The 16,749-nt window shown below is 48.4% G+C and overlaps 1 protein-coding gene across 7 annotated transcripts in view; it reads left to right on the top strand.

Moving 5' to 3' along the window:
- RELT (RELT TNF receptor) overlaps positions 1 to 16,749 on the top strand; it is an 82,299-nt gene that overhangs the window by 29,902 nt on the left and 35,648 nt on the right. For all 7 annotated transcript variants that reach the window (XM_081002237.1, XM_081002238.1, XM_081002242.1 and 4 more), the window contains one exon: positions 12,168 to 12,250. In XM_081002237.1, the coding sequence (XP_080858363.1) occupies positions 12,206 to 12,250 (45 nt within the window). In that variant the 5' untranslated portion in view covers positions 12,168 to 12,205. The remainder of the gene's footprint in view (positions 1 to 12,167; positions 12,251 to 16,749) is intronic.

The raw sequence follows: 16,749 nt of genomic DNA, 5'->3' as shown, positions 1-16,749 counted from the left end.
TCTATAAATATTTCTGCGGTTGTCTGCTTGGAGACTGTTGCAGTTGGACATTTTTAGCATAGCGCAGAGGATGCAAGAATTGCAATAAATAGCTTGCGCTGTGAGCTAAAGAGGCAAACCCCCTTTTATTGTGCTGAATTATGGAACCAGGGACGAGGAGAGTTGAGGGATGGCAGACTGTGAACTCATTCAACTCCAACCGATGGCTTGCATGTGCAAAACAATTGTCACAGGTGAGAGACTTGCTGACAGGACTCCATCATTGCCCCAAACAATCCTATCCAATATTATTAGTTAAGAATAATTACCCTTCAACACCCCTCTCCCACTGGCTATCTCCATGGGGGCACTTCAGACCTTTAGGCCAAATTCAGACTCCACAGTTCCAGGCAGGTGGTAGCCTTAGTTGTAGGGCTAACTCCAAGTTTGAGACGGGGTTCTGGCCAATTTGGCACATCCACCACAACAATAAGGGGATGCAGGTGGTGCTGTGGGTTAAACCACAGAGCCTAGGACTTGCCGATCGGAAGGTTGGCGGTTCGAATCCCCGCAACCAGGTGAGCTCCCGTTGCCCGGTCCCTGCTCCTGCCAACCTAGCAGTTCGAAAGCACGTCAAAGTGCAAGTAGATAAATAGGTACCGCTCCGGCGGGAAGGTAAACGGCGTTTCCATGTGCTGCTCTGGTTCGCTAGAAGCGGCTTAGTCATGCTGGCCACGTGACCCAGAAGCTGTACGCCGGCTCCCTCGGCCAATAAAGCGAGATGAGCGCCGCAACCCCAGAGTCGTCCGCGAGTGGAGCTAACGGTCAGGGGTCCCTTTACCTTTACCACAACAATACAAAAGCTCTTTTGTCAGTTTTGACTTTCGGTTTGCTGACTCCAAACACCGAAATTCTTCTGATTCCTCATCCAGACGGCAGGAGATGCCCTTAGCAACCATTTAGGACCATTAATTCTGCTTTTGCCAAAAAGCTTTGCTGCGGGAACAGCATTCATAGACTCACAGGGGAGGGCTCGGCTGTGTTTTAGCAACAGTGAGCAAGAGCGCCTGATGTCGCAAAAGTACCAGGAGAAACGGATCAGGGTTCTCGTCATCTTGGGGTCAAGCTAGTCGCATTTAGGGGTCTCCTGAGTCATTGGAGCTGCGGCGGTAGAGGAAGCTGGCCCTTTTCTGCACAGGTTTTCCCCGTTAAACTTGTTTTTCCTGCAAAGCCATTCTTTCTTTCCTGTTACAAGAAAAAAACCTGTTCCTTTCCCCTTATCCAAGAGCCCTTATGTGGGTTCCCTATCGGTAGGAGAAAAGGACAGAGGCCAACCAGAGTATATTGAGAAGCAAAGCGGCTAGTAAGCCTGATCTTTATTAACTGTTGCAACAGGGTCCCCACTCACCACATGCAGGAGGAGAACCCAGAACAATGGTGTGCAAGCCCCTATATAGACTTTTGAAATGGCCCACCCTGTAGCACAAGACATCATACAGACATCACAGAAGGAGGAGGTCTACAGCAGAAATCCTGTTTTCCAGGATACCTGATAATGGTCACTGATTGCCTTTACCTGGCCATCCTGGCCAGTCTTTTGTGATGATTAATACTTTAGTTCCTGAATCCAGGTCACAGGCTCACCCTGTTCATGCACAAATATGCCCTTAAGACAGGATTTGTAAGCAAAAGACAACGGGGATGCTTTTCCCTATTTCCTTCCTCCTTGCAGAGAAATATTTGAGGTCAATTTGGGAGAGTCAAAATGGCTTCAGGATTGTTCTCCTGTGCATAGCTGTCAACTTTTCCCTTTTCTTGCGAGGAATCCTATTGGGAATAAGGGAATTTCCCTTTTTAAAAGGGAAACGTTGGCAGCTATGCTCGTGTGCTATTTCAGACATGTGGTTTATATACCGGTACTTATGTGTGTGTGTTTGCCTGGTACATTTATGGACATTTGATTTACATTTGAGACCTTGGAATTCTTATTACAATCCTAAAGCAAAATATACTGATAGACGACCCGGAGGAAGCATTCCTCAATTCAGAGTAGGGTGTAGCCTCTGTAATATTTTGAAAAGAGAGACTATTGCCGCAAGGGCGAATTTTTGTGGTGCGGTAGCAAAATGATGTGGGGGCAATGTTAGCCATGTACGTCTCAAATTTCTGCATCAAGCTGACCTACTTTTCCCCTGTGGGGCAGGGCGGGCCTGATGAGTCAGCGCTTTTGTCTCCCCCCCCCCCGCCCCGCAGTGACTCATCCCTCTCAGCTGTTCCCCATCTCTGGTAAAGTATGGAGCCAGCCCTGGAATTGCCAGAGGAATCTTGGGAATGTGAGCTAAAGGGAGCCACTTTGGAGGGGTGGGAGAAGGAAAACGTTAGGCTGTTGCCTGTTTTTGTGAATCTGTTCTGTAAATGTTCCCCTGATACACGAAGGCAAAATTCGAAGCAGAGACCCAAAGCTCCCACCCAGTGGGAATGTGAAATTGTATTCAATTACTTCCTTGGTTTCTGAGACTTCGCCGTGCGGTACTCACACAAGTTAAAACCAGGAGTGGGAAACCTGTAGCCCTCCAGATGTTGTGGACTACAACTCCCATCATCCCTTATTTTCTCCTGCTCCAGAGGCTGGGACCCAAACCGATGGAATCTCCTCTCTTGTAACTTGAATCTAACTAAACATCAGGAAGAACTTTCTGATGGTAAGAGCTGTATGATTCCATGATTGAATAATAATAATAATAATAATTTATTATTTGCACCCCACCCATCTGGCTGGGTTTCCCCAGCCACTCTGGGCAGCTTCCAACAAAGATTAAAAATACATTAAAATGTCACACATTAAAAACTTCCCTGAACAGGCCTGCCTTCAGATGTCTTCTAAATGTCTGGTAGTTGTTTATCTCTTTGACATCTGGTGGGAGGGTGTTCCACAGGGCGGGTGCCACCACCGAGAAGGCCCTCTGCCTGGTTGCCTGTAGCTTTGCTTCTCGCAGTGAGGGAACCGCCAGAACTCTTTACAATAGCAAAACCCCTTATTTTGGCTGCTGATCCCTTATTTTTGAGGCTGCTGGTCCCCTATTTTCAAATCTGTAAGTTGACAGCTATGCCTCCCGCAGTTTGGTCAAACTCATGCTGGTAGCTTCGAGAACACTGTCCAACCATCTCATCCTCTGTCGTCCCCTTCTCCTTGTGCCCTCCATCTTTCCCAACATCAGGGTCTTTTCCAGGGAGTCTTCTCTTCTCATGAGGTGGCCAAAGTATTGGTGCCTCAGCTTCACGATCTGTCCTTCCAGTGAGCACTCAGGGCTGATTTCCTTCAGAATGGATCGGTTTGATCTTCTTGCAGTCCATGGGACTCTCAAGAGTACTCCTTTCCTAATTTTGAACCAATCAGGATATGATAGCCATCTTCAAATATCTGAAGGGAGATGGAGCAAGCTTCTTTTCTCCTGCTCCTGAACTAAATGGATTCAAATGGCAAGGAAGGAGAGTCTGATAACATTCAGAATAACTTTCTGAGGGTAAGAGCTGTTTGACAATAGGCATGTGGTGGCCTCTCCATCTTTGGAGGTTGGGTGGTCAGCTGATGGGGTGCTTTAGCTGTGCATTTCAGGGGGTTGGACTGCATGAATTTTTGGGTCCCCTTTCAACTCTACAATTCTCTGAACAGCTTCCCGGTGGCGGCTGACTCGCTCGACAGATTCCTGCGTTAAAGGGCACCATTCAAGCCCACTCCTGAAATACTGGCTCTGTTCGGCCACTTTCTGTCTGATCCCCTTGGCACTCGCTTGGAAGACTGGTACTTGATTCATTTTGGCCCCTGGCCAGTTTTGTTGCTGCTTGTTGTCCTTTTACCCCGGAGCTTGCCAGTAGCCTCTCTGGGGAGTGTCCCTTTCCCCCCTAACAAAGGGGCTTTGTCGTGGGAGAATTCCTGGGAACAATGACGCGGCCCACTCATTCCTGTGCACACGGCTTTGCTTTCTACATCAGCGACAAAGGAGCCATCTGTGCCCTTCTCCCTCGAGGGAGCGCCGGGGGGGGGGCGGTTAGAAAGGCTGCAGCTGTGCCTAGTGGGTGGAGCCAGTGTGCCATCTCCACACCGAATGTCGATGGAGATGGATATTGGTTTGTGCAAACCGCCAGCGGGAAATGCACGATTTCAGCGTTTCGTACAGCACCTAGCGCAGAACGCAGGGACAGTGGTCTTCTCATCAACTGTAGGACTAAAGTCTCCCTTGATTCATCCCTCTTTCTCCTCAATTCACCCCTCCAAACGAGCCAGCAGGCCATCTTTCCCTTGGCCCCTGCACCTTACCTCTCTGGAGAAGGAATTATGGTGTTTCTGGCAGCCTTGGCCGGATGCCATTGTGACGCAGGTAAAGCGTCACCTTTCCTTCCTGTAGGCTAGGGCGGTCGGCAGCCTTTGCTTTTATCCTGACACCTGAATATGCTTCAGCATCCAAGCTTCGTTGGACGGAGCCTAATTAAGGACATGGGCTGTAAACTGAGCATCTACCTTTTGGGCTCTTGGGATTCCTTGGCAGGCCCTGCTGTGCTAGGGGCTGGACTAATTTCCTTATATTTCACCTCTGCAGGGAAATGCTAGCTGCTGGTTTCAAGGTAACAAGCTCTCGTGGGACAGTGTTATTTTGTGTGCCAGAGTTTCGGCTTCGAATACCGTTTGTTTGTTGATTTAAGGGACCCTGATGTTTTAACAGCAAAGCGTCATGCAGTAATGATCCTCAACAGTATCTTCATAATCATACGTTGCTTCACCTTCCTTTAAACAAAATAAAATTATTCAGCGTTTTCCACTTTTACAACGAACATACGTAAAACTTTAACACATCCAATATATTCTTTATACCCATTCCCCTTCCTTCCTCATCTGTGGTTCCTTCTAGTTTACCTTTACTACTGTATATCCAAGTTCATTCCTTATTTATTTATTTTTTTCTCTTTAAGAACTTTCTTCCAAATCTGTCTCAGTTGCTCACATTACACTGATCCTGGTCCGATTGCATTGGCTACCGATTAGTTTCTGGACCCAATTTAAAGTGCTGGTTTTGACCTATAAAGCCTTAAACGGCTCAGGACCGCAATACCTCAAGGACCGCCTCTTTCCATATGAACCTACCCAGACCTTGAGATCATCTTCTGAGGTCCTCCTTCATGTGTCTCCTCTTCGAGAGGTCCAGAGGGTGGCAACACGAGAACGGGGCCTTCTCTGCAGTGGCTCCCCGTCTCTGGAATGCTCTCCCCAGGGAAATTCACCTGGCGCCTTCATTATGCACCTTCAGGCACCAGGCAAAAACGTTCCTTTTTAACCAGGCCTTTGGTTGATCTTATTGACATCCTATGCCTTTTTAAAATGTAGTTCTTTTGGGGTTATTGGGTTGTTGCTTTTATTTTTGATTATATATATTGTGGTTTTTGTGTTGATCTTTTCTGTGAACCACCCTGAAACCTCTGCATATAGGGGCTGTATATAAATTCTAATAATAATAAGTCATGGGGAATAAGTCTCAATTGCTACTAGCTGTGATAGAGGCTATGCTGTTTCTGAATTCTGGAAGCTACAGGAGGAGAGAATGCATTTCTGCTTATCTCCAGTGTTAGAAACACAGATATATAAGCTATTTGCCAAATAGCGCCTTAAACCTAGGTTATGGGCACTGCAATGGAAAGTCTAGGGTCCTCTCCCTACCAAGTTTGCAAAGTCAGCACGATAAAATTCGAAAAGCACAATGTTTTCCCACTTTTTTTTGCTGCTATTTGAGTCCCTGGGGTTATTTCAGGTGTACTTTGTGGCCTTTTGAAAAATGGAAGCCATTAACCATTCCAAATGGGATCCGGGTGGCGCTGTGGGTTAAACCACTGAGCCTAGGGCTTGCCGATCAGAAGGCCGGCGGTTCGAATCCCCACGACGGGGTGAGCTCCCGTTGCTCGGTCCCTGCTCCTGCCAACCTAGCAGTTCGAAAGGACGTCAGATAAAGTAGATAAATAGGTATCGCTCCGGCAGGAAGCTAAACGGCATTTCCGTGCGCTGCTCTGGTTCGCCAGAAGCGGCTTAGCCATGCTGGTCACATGACCCAGAAGCTGTACGCCGGCTCCCTCGGCCATTAAAGCGAGATGAGCGCCGCAACCTCAGAGTCGGCCACAACTGGACCTAATGGTCAGGGGTCCCTTTACCTTTTTAACCATTCCAAAAAGAAACCATCGCAAATAAAAGGAGCATGTGGGATTTCCCACAGGTTGGCCACTGTGAGAACTCGATGGGCCATTGGCTTGATCCAGCAGCGCTATTCTTGCATTCTTCAGGCCAAGACATGAGCACGGCCTTGGAATGGGTGCAGAGTGGGACCCCCCTGCCCTTTCAAAGCAGCCCCCCGATCCGCTCGTGCCTTTACAGCATCTCCTTGAGCAAAAAGCGTATTTTCTTCCCCAGCAAAACACCTCCAGATGCTTGTCTCGTAGGACTGTGGGCTGCTTAATTAATTTCAAGGAATGCGCTTCTGATTCTTCAGAATTGACAAAAGGGATGAGACAATTAATGCAAGAAACACGGAGATAGATTAAGCTTGTTATGCAACCGCTACCCAGAAGGGGCCGTTTCCCCGGGGACGACAGGAGCTTGCCTAAAGACGCATCCCGCTTCAAGGGAGCGTGTTCTGCTTTCCGTGAGGAATTGCTTATAGGGTCACAGAATCGTAGACAGCTGGCCGTCCAACCTCTACTTAAAAACCTCCAAGGAAGCAGTCTACATTCTCCCAAGGGAATCCGTTCCACTGTTGAACAGCTCTTACAGCCAGAAAGTTCTTCCTGGTGTTGAGTTGCAATCTCCTTTCTTGTTAACTTGAAGCCCTGGGTTCGAGTCCTACCCTCCGGAGCAGGAGATATGAAGCTTGCTTCATCTTCCATGGGATATTTGAAGATATTTTGTGACTGTTGTGATCACTGCAGATGGTGACAGTAGTGATGAAATTAAAAGACGCCTGCTTCTTGGGAGAAAAGTGATGACAAACCCAGACAGCATTTTAAAAAGCAGAGACATCACCTTGCCAACAAAGGTCCGTATAGCTATGGTTTTCCCAGTAGTGATGTATGGAAGTGAGAGCTGGACCATAAAGAAGGCTGATCGCCGAAGAATGGATGCTTTTGAATTATGGTGCTGGAGGAGACTCTTGAGAGTCCCATGGACTGCAAGAAGATCAAACCTCTCCATTCTGAAGGAAATCAGCCCTGAGTGCTCACTGGAAGGACAGATCCTGAAGCTGAGGCTCCAAGACTTTGGCCACCTCATGAGAAGAGAAGACTCCCTGGAAAAGACCCTGATGTTGGGAAAGATGGAGGGCACAAGGAGGAGGGGACAACGGACAGTGTTCTCGAAGCTACCAGCATGAGTTTGACCAAACTGCGGGAGGCAGTGGAAGACAGGAGTGCCTGGCGTGCTCTGGTCCAGGGAGTCACGAAGAGTCAGACACGACTAAATGACTAAACAACAACAAATCAGAACTCCTCTCGGTATCCTCTTTTCCAAACTGCTGCCATCCAGCAGAAGCAGATTTAGGGGAGCATGATCGGTTCGGTTGTGCTGAACGTAAAGTCTTGGGTGATGTTGCAAATATTTGAGAGGCAAGCAGATGCTGGATTTTGGTGGCGCACGGGGCGCCGCTGAAATTTGAGACCCCAGAGTCTTCCACTGACTCACTTCTACACATCCTCTCGCCCCCTGCTCTCTGTTCCCTGTCCAGGCAAGTGAGAGACATTATCAGAGCTCAAGACTCCATTCCAGCCAGGTGAAAAAACACTAAAGAAAGGTGCAAAAATGGCAGACCCTCTAAGTGTCTCTATTTTCCAGGGACGGCCCTGGATTTACAGAAGTCGTCCCGGTTTCTGATTTTATCTGGAAATGTCCTGCTTTTCCTTAAGACGACACTATACCTGAAGGAGCGTCTGCACCTCCATTGTTCAGCCTGGACTCTGAAGTCCAGCTCCAAGGGCCTTCTGGCAGTTCCCTCCCTGCGAGAAGTGAGGTTACAGGGAACCAGGCAGAGGGTCTTCTTGGTGGTGGCGCCCGCCCTGTGGAACGCCCTTCCATCAGATGTCAAGGAAATAAACAACTACAGTGGTACCTTGGGTTAAGAACTTAATTCATTCTGGAGGTCCCATCAAATATCAAGGAAATAAATAACTAACTGACTTTTAGAAGACACCTGACGGCAGCCCTGCTTAGGGAAGTTTTTAATGTTTGGTGCTTTATCATGTTTTTTATATTCTGTTGGGAGCCGCCCAGAGTGGCTGGGGATACCCTGCCAGATGTAAATAATAAAATTACTACTACTACTACTACTACTACTACTACTACTACTATTCTGTGATCAGATCTCTGCACTGGCTGCTGATTTTCTCCCAGGCCAAGTTCAGGGTTTGTATCCAAATCCCTTAACAACTTGGGACCAGATTACCTCCCACCATTCCACTTAGTGTGGCAGCATCTATACTTTGGAACTCCCTGCCACTTGAAACCCAGCCACATGGATGGGGTATAAATTATTATTATTATTATTATTATTATTATTATTATTTTCATTGGAGAGATGTTGGAGGGTATGGAGTTATACAACCCCCGAGCCAAGGAGATAAGTAACTATGCAACCTTTACAAGACCTCTGAAGGCAGCCCTGTTTAGGGAAGTTTTTAAATGTTCTATTATATTTTTATATATGTTGGAAGCTGCCCATAGTGGCTGGGGCAACCCAGTCGGATGGGATGGGAATAATAATAATAATAATAATAGTACAGTAAAAGAAAAAACCTATTTTCATTGGAGAAATGTTGGAGGGTATGTACCTTTCCTTCTCCAGACAAACCTGCTTTCCATCCTTGGTAAAGCTGTAACCTCCTCAGGACTCGACACTCAAGTCGTTTGACACCATCCTTGGCCCTCTTCCTGCCTGAAGTGTGTCCAATAGACGGCACTTGGGACAAGCGTTCAGTCTGTCTAACAGCCAAGCCGGCCCCTGCTCCCGACCTCGGCTCCTGGCCGTGTTCCCAGGCTGCAATTCCAGGCGGTGCCAGGGAGTCCGGGCATCCTGAGCCTTCTCTGGGTGAGCTCAAAGTGTGCCAGATGTGAAGGGGAAGGCTGTTCCTCCGGGGGAGCCAATCGATCAAATTAAATGAATGCGCGGTCATTTCATTGTGGGCTCCTTTCGGCCCAATTAGCCTCCCGCGGATCGTTCTTCACAGCCGCTGGGTTGGCCGAGGTCACTTTTAATGGCGCAAAGTTCTTTTCAGACGCGGCGCCGGCGGACGGTTTCCGAGAGCTTTGTGTGCAATTATTTTGGAGGTGACTTTAGGGAGTTTGGCTGTCTTGAGGAGGCTGGAGAGCCTGCCAGTGGTGCTATAATGGGAACTCGCTGTTCCCCTGAGGGGATCCATCAGCCCTTTGAGATTTGCTAAGTCCTACTTTCAGCCTTGCTTTTAGAAACTTGGATATATATTTTTTGCCAGCTTGGTGCCCTTTGGGTGTTCACACCAGCCATTCTGCGCATTTGCACCAGGAAAAAGCTGCCTTCTGTGATCCGTGGAGGAAGTGCAAATTAGGTGGGTTTGCATGCGTTTGCTTAAACAGGATTTTCTGCTACTCTGCTCATTTCTGCAGCCTTGAGGATGCTTGGAATGGTCTCCCTCGGGTGGTTGTAGACTCTCCTTCCTTGGAGGTTTTTAAGCAGAGGTTGGATGGCCATTGGTCATGGATTCTTTAGCTGAGATTCCTGCATTTCAGGGGGTTGGACTAGATGACCACTGGGGTCACTTCCAACTCTGATTCTATGATTTCCCTCCCTCTCTCATAAAACTCAGTGGGGTCATCCAACAAGCATAAATGTTGGCAGATTCAGGACCCACCAAAGGAAAAACTGGTTCATGCAGCACGGGGTAGAATTCGGGGATTTGGTCCTCAAGATGTGATGGTGGTCCTGAAAGACCTGCATTGGCTCCCAGTACGTTTCTGAGCACAATTCAAAGTGTTGGTGCCAACCTTGAAAGCCCTAAACAGCCTTGGCCCAGTAGACCTGAAGGAGCGTCTCCACCCCCATCGTCCAGCCCGGACACTGAGGTCCAGCTCCGAGGGCCTTCTGGCAGTTCCCTCCCTGTGAGAAGCAAAGCTACAGGGAACCAGGCAGAGAGCCTTCTCGATGGTGGCGCCCGCCCTGTGGAATGTCCTCCCATCAGATGTCCTAAACGACCTTGGCCCAGTATACCTGAAGGAGCATCTCCACCCCCATTGTTCAGCCCAGACATAGGGGTCCCGCTCCAAGGGCCTTCTGGCAGTTCCTTCACCACGGGAAGTGAGGTTACAGGGAACCAGGCAGAGGTCCTTCTTGGTAGTGGCACCCGCCCTGTGGAATGCCCTTCCATCAGATGTTAAGGAAATAAACAACTACAGTGGTACCTTGGGTTAAAAACGTAATTCATTCCAGAGGTCCATTCTTAACCTGAAACTGTTCTTAACCTGAGGTACCACTTTAGCTAATGGGGCCTCCCGCTGCCGCCGCACAATTTCTGTTCTAATCCTGAAGCAAAGTTCTTAACCCAAGGTACTATTTCTGGGTTAGCAGTCTGTAAACTGAAGGGTCTGTAACCCGAGGTACCACTGTATCTGACTTTTAGAAGACACCTGAAGGCAGCCCTGTTTAGGGAAGTTTTTAGTAGTTAAAGTTTTATCGTGTTTTTAATATTCTGTTGGGAGCCGCCCAGAGTGGCTGGGGAAACCCAACCAGATGGGCAGGGTATAGATAATAAAATTATTATTATTATTACTATTATTATTTATTAGGGTCACCAACTTGGATGGCTTTATAAAAGGATTGGGCCCAGTGTGGGGAACTTTGGTTCTCCAGATGCTTCTGAACTACAACTCCCAACAGCCCCAGCAAGCATGGCCAATGGCCAGGGGTGATGGGGATTGTATTTCAGCCACATTTGGGGAGAACAAGGTCCCCCACACCTGGCTTAGACAAAGGCTGCTTCTCAAGACCCCATCTATGGAGCACTCAATTTGCTTGCATGGAGATTAGATGATGTTTGCAGAGAGGTTAGATGATGTGGCAATGCAAGCATTAATCCCGTGCTTTCCAGTGCAATTCTCCGTTACTTTCCTGATCTAAAAAATGTCTGACCTTTTGCGGGGGAAATGCAAGCCCTCTCCCACGAACCATTGCACAACTTGAATGTGCAACTTGACGAATCGCACTTGAAAGCAACAGCAGTCCGGAAGCCTCGTTGAGGATTGGGCTACAATGGCCTTGCAGTACCTCCCAATATTGCAGATAATATTCCTTTGAATACTGGGACGCGGGGGGCACTGTGGGTTAAACCACAGAACCTAGGACTTGCCGATCAGAAGGTCGGCGGTTCGAATCCCCGTGATGGGGTGAGCTCCCGTTTCTCAGTCCCTGCTCCTGCCAACCTAGCAGTTCGAAAGCACGAAGTGCAAGTAGATAAATAAGTACCGCTCCGGCAGGAAGGTAAACGGCGTTTCCGTGTGCTGCTCTGGTTTGCCAGAAGCGGCTTAGTCATGCTGGCCACACGACCTGGAAGCTGTATGCTGGCTCCCTTGGCCAATAAAGCGAGATGAGCGCCACAATCCCAGAGTCAGCCACGACTGGACCTTTATTCCCTTGAATGCCAGCAGCTGGGCATCCCAAGTGCGGGTTGTTGCGCCCAAGTCCTGATCGCAGGCTACCCCGTAGACATCTGGTTTACCCCTGTGAGAAACAGGATGTTGGACCCGTCAGGCTTTTTCAGTCTAATCCAGCACAGCTCTTCTCTTGCAATCGGCATTTTGGCAGAGAAGCCTTCCTTCAGAACTGCAAGGCTCTGAGGCACTGAATGACTTCAAAAGCACCTGAACCCACATAAATAAACCGAAGAGGGGAAGCGTTTTTGACTCCCACCGCGGGAGGAAGCCTGTACATTTCCCGTTTCCTTCTCTTTAGTTTAAATCACAGCTGATAAGTTTCCTGTGCAATTGACTGTAATTTGCAGGGGTAAACAGAGCTGTATAGGGGATGGAAGTAAACACAGCTCATTCAAGGGAGCTGGGACCACAGCCTGTACAGAGGAGAGTATAAAAGGCTGGGCCTCTGTCAGTAAACTCTCTGTTCTCTGCCCCCCGACAGCTTCGTTTTGCGGCTGCTTTGAAACCGAACCCCTCAAGATGAAGAGGACCCTGAATTTCTGGTCAGCCCTCAGCCTACTGATGGTAAGTGTGATTTCTTCCCCATGACTTGACTTTGTTGCCTCTCGCGCCGTGCTGGAAAAGTGGTCCCAACAGTGTTTCCACCGGCAATCTCTGCCTCCACTGCTTTGCAAATATTCCCCTTTCTTATGCACACACCCGGATTGGTAGTAAGCCTGAGGATGTGATGGTCTATTGTAAGAGGGAGGAGGGAAACAATGATTCCCTGCCTGTGGATAAAATCCACATCAGCCAAGCAAGGAGCTGCTTACCAACCTACCAGGCATCTTACTGGCTCTTTACATTGGCTCCCAGTACGTTTCCGAGCACAATTCAAAGTGTTAGTGTTGACCTTTAAAGCCCTAAACGGCCTCAAAGGCCCAGTATATCTGAAGGAGCATCTCCACCTCCATCGTTCGGCCCGGACACTGAGGTCCAGTGCCGAGGGCCTTCTGGCGGTTCCCTCACTGTGAGAAGTAAGGCTACAGGGAACCGGGCAGAGGGCCTTCTCGGTAGTGGCGCCCACCCTGTGGAACGCCCTCCCACCAGATGTTAAAGAGAACAACAACTACCAGACTTTTAGAAGACACCTGAAGGCAGCCCTGTTCAGGGAAGCTTTTAATGTTTGATGCATTACTGTATTTTAATATTTTGTTGGAAGCAACAAAATTATTATTATTATTAATCAAGGACAAGGGAACTTTTTTGTGGGTGCAGTCACCCCTTTCTCTCTCCCTGTTTCTAACCCTGCCTTTACATGCTCTCTCTCTCGCCTTCTGCCATTTCATTTTCATGCCCTCTCTATTTCTGCCATCCCCTTTCCCCACACTCTATCTCTCCCCCTATCTGGATAGGAGGCTAGCACAGAGCAGTGACTCATACTTCTTCTTCTTTCTTGATCCCTCGTAGCCGAGTAAGATTGTCTTCCATGAACACGGTTTTAAAAGGGAGTCCGTAAGTGACTGTGGAGGCCAATTCTGGAGCCACATATCCTTCCACAGTGGGGACATTGGTTTCCAGGCGGGAGTTTGATCACGGTGTGGGTTTGCCAAGCGTGCCTTCCTCTTAGCGCATTTCTCCCTTTTGTCCTGAGTTTGAGCATCTTCAAAGCCCATGACACCTTTGGTCAAGGCTGTTCTCCAACTGGAGTGCTCACAGGCAGGTGTTTTCCAGTTGCTGGTGTTTATACTGCATTTTTGAAAGAGTCTTTAGACCTCTTTTGTTGATCACCAGCATTGCGCTTTCCATTTTTAAGTTCGGAAGAGAGCAGTTGTTTTGGAAGACGATAATCAGGCATCCGCACATCCAGCGAAGTTGATGTCGAAGAATCATTGCTTTGCCACTGTTGATCTTTGCTTCTTCCAATACACAGAGCAGTGACTCATACAGAGAGGCATTAGCCACCCTCCTCTGACACAGCACACTCTCCAGCTGCATCTCTGCCTCAGGAGTGATTAAATGCTCCACCACTCATACCCAAAACACAGAAGGGGGACCATTACCCGTCCTAAGGAAAGAGTCGAGGTCAAGAAATGCATTGAATAGGAGCCTATTCTGTCCTTTGTCCTTCCAGGAGCTTCTCATGATTAATATTTGGAAGATTTATTGTAGCACCAGCAGTTCCTTCCTACCCCGTAAATGTTCCTTGGCAGACAGTTTGGGCACGACAGGTCCAGATGGTGACCTTGAGGGAACCCAGGAAGACCCAACAGACGAGTCTCTTTGAAGCCATCGACGTCTTTGCACTTGGGATTGGCCAGCTGGGTTTTGCCCTCGCCCTCTTTCCCAAAATAGACTCCTGACTGAGGCGGGGGGGGGGGGCGGGCAGGCCATGTATGGGACCCCAGCCAACAAGGGGAAGTTTTCCAAGGGAAGGAAACAAAACCACAATGGGCAGGTCTGAACTGCAACTCACATTGCCACATGTTCTAAAATGCTGCCTAGGCACTCATTATGCCAGGGAGCTGTTCTGTCATCTTAAACTGGCGGTGAGTCAGTTCTTGCCAGCGCAAGCAGACATCTAAGAGCTCGGGGAAACTCAGGCATCAGGAGAAGGGAGGTGGCCAAGAACATCTGAATATCTGCAGAATGCGGGGACCTTTAAGACCATCTAGTTATCTCTCGCTTGGACTACTGCAATGCGCTCTACGTGGGGCTACCTTTGAAGGTGACCCGGAAACTGCAACTAATCCAGAATGCAGCAGCTAGACTGGTGACTGGGAGCAGCTGCCGAGACCACATAACACCAGTCCTGAAAAATCTACATTGGCTCCCAGTACGTTTCCGAGCACAATTCAGAGTGTTGGTGCTGACCTTTAAAGCCCTAAACAGCCTCGGTCCAGTAGACCTGAAGGAGTGTCTCCACCTCCATCGTTCGGCCCAGACACTGGGGTCCAGCTCCGAGGGCCTTCTGGTGGTTCCCTCGCTGCGAGAAGCCAAGTTACAGGGAACCAGGCACAGGGCCTTCTTGTAGTGGCGCCCGCCCTATGGAACGCCCTCCCACAAGATGTCAAAGAGGAAAACAACTACCAGACTTTTAGAAGACATCTGAAGGCAGCCCTGTTTAGGGAAGCTTTTAATGTTTAATAGATTATTGTATTTTAATATTCTGTTGGAAGCCTCCCAGAGTGGCTGGGGAAACCCAGCCAGATAGGCGGGGTATAAATAATAAATTATTATTATTGTTATTATTATCCCCTATCCTTCCTGTTTCATGGTTTGTGTTGAACTCTGGATTTCACCTGCTGATGATATTACAGACTGACTTTCCCAACGAAGAGTTCTTCCCTATCTTCTTCTTCTTTGGTGATCACTCATAGCCGAGTAAGATTGTATTCCTCAACAATGACTCCATAAGTGACTGTGGAGGCCAATTCTGGATCCACACGTCCTTCCACAGCGTGGACATAGGTTCCCGGGAGGGAGTTGATCATGTTGGAGGTTTGCCAAACGTGCCTTCCTCTTAGCACGTTTCTCCCTTTCGTCCTGAGTCTGTCTTCATAGCCGGAGTTGTAGAGTTAAAGGGACCCCGAGGGTCATCTAGTCCAACCCCAGGCAAGGCAACCCCCTACTGCCACTTTCTCCTCCTCCAAATACTTCAGTGGTTGCGTCCACGAAACCTGGAAAAGTCAGCTGAATGGGCGTCTGTCTTTTGTGCCACTGCTGCATTTCTGGGTCATGTTTGGTTTTCGTGGTGTTGTGTTTTTTTTACTGAGTCAGAGGGATGAAAAGTTTACTTTCATGATCTGCGAAGCCGCAATTTGTGGAGATCATTGATGATGCTCCAGTTCCCAAACTCATGCTATGGTCCTTGGCCGTGGGCCAAGAAAATCACTTGTGGTTCCCAGAAACTAGTATTTGGAGCCTTACTGCCTCCAACGGTGAAGGTAGCAGCCATTGATAGCCTTAGCAGTAATTCATCTACAGTACTTATATATGTATTACTTTGCCTCCTTCTTCTGGAGGGTAGGATTCGAACCCATGGCTTTGAGTGTTACAAGAAAGGAGATTCCAACTAAACATCAGGAAAAACTTCCTGAGAGTAAGAGCTGTAAAACCAATTTTATAAATGTACCCAACATAATTAAAATGCACAATAAAACAATTCCATCCATACGTTGAAAGCCTCCGTCATTAAATTGTGCAGTGGAAACGAGTCATTAGAAGAGGATAAGAATTAAAAACAGCAGTGAAAACAGCTAGCTCAGGAAGTTCAGGTCAGAAGATCAGGGGACCGCTTGCCTTAAACAGATGCATCTTTAGGAGCCGGCGGAATGCCAATTCAAATGGGGCATCTCATATTCCAGCAGAGACAGCATTATCCTCCCTGAATCGGTCTAATCCCTGGGAACAAATTCCATCGTTTCACTGTACTCAGTGTGGAGAGATCCTTTCTCGAGCAAGCAGTTCGTACAAAGTCTCTCTGAGCTCATTCTCTATTTCCCGGCATGCTGTGGTTTTTCTTTCGCTGCGGTTTGCTTTATGGGCTGGTTTTGTTTTAAATTATGTTGTAATTTTATATTTTTATTGCAACCGAAGGTTCTGGCATCGGTTATCTGGCTCTGTAGCATCTGCTCCCAATTCTTCCTTTTTGTAAGTTTCCCTGCCTTGAACTTTCCCTGTGCCTCTCGTGAAATGAAAGATGGGTTCAGTTGCCCTCGGGCACCATGCGGGTGGCACTGTGGGTTAAACCACAGAGCCTAGGACTTGCCGATCAGAAGGTCGGCGGTTTGAATCCCCGCGACGGGGTGAGCTCCCTGCTCCTCCCAACCTAGCAGTTCGAAAGCACAAAGTGCAAGTAGATAAATAGGTACCACTCCGGCGGGAAGGTAAACGGCGTTTCCGTGCACTGCTCCGGTTCGCCAGAAGCTGCTTAGTCATGCTGGCCACATGACCCAGAAGCTGTACGCAGGCTCCCTCGGCCAGTAAAGCGAGATGAGCACCGTAACCCCAGAGTCAGTCATGACTGGACCTAATGGTCAGGGGTCCCTTTACCTTTACCATGCGGGACACAGTCCTGGTTA

Source organism: Podarcis pityusensis (genome assembly GCF_964106645.2).
Source record: "Podarcis pityusensis genome assembly, chromosome: 4".
Taxonomy (NCBI): Eukaryota; Metazoa; Chordata; class Lepidosauria; order Squamata; family Lacertidae; genus Podarcis; species Podarcis pityusensis.
Note: the sequence above shows the minus strand (reverse complement) of the source record. Positions and strands in the feature narration are given on the sequence as shown.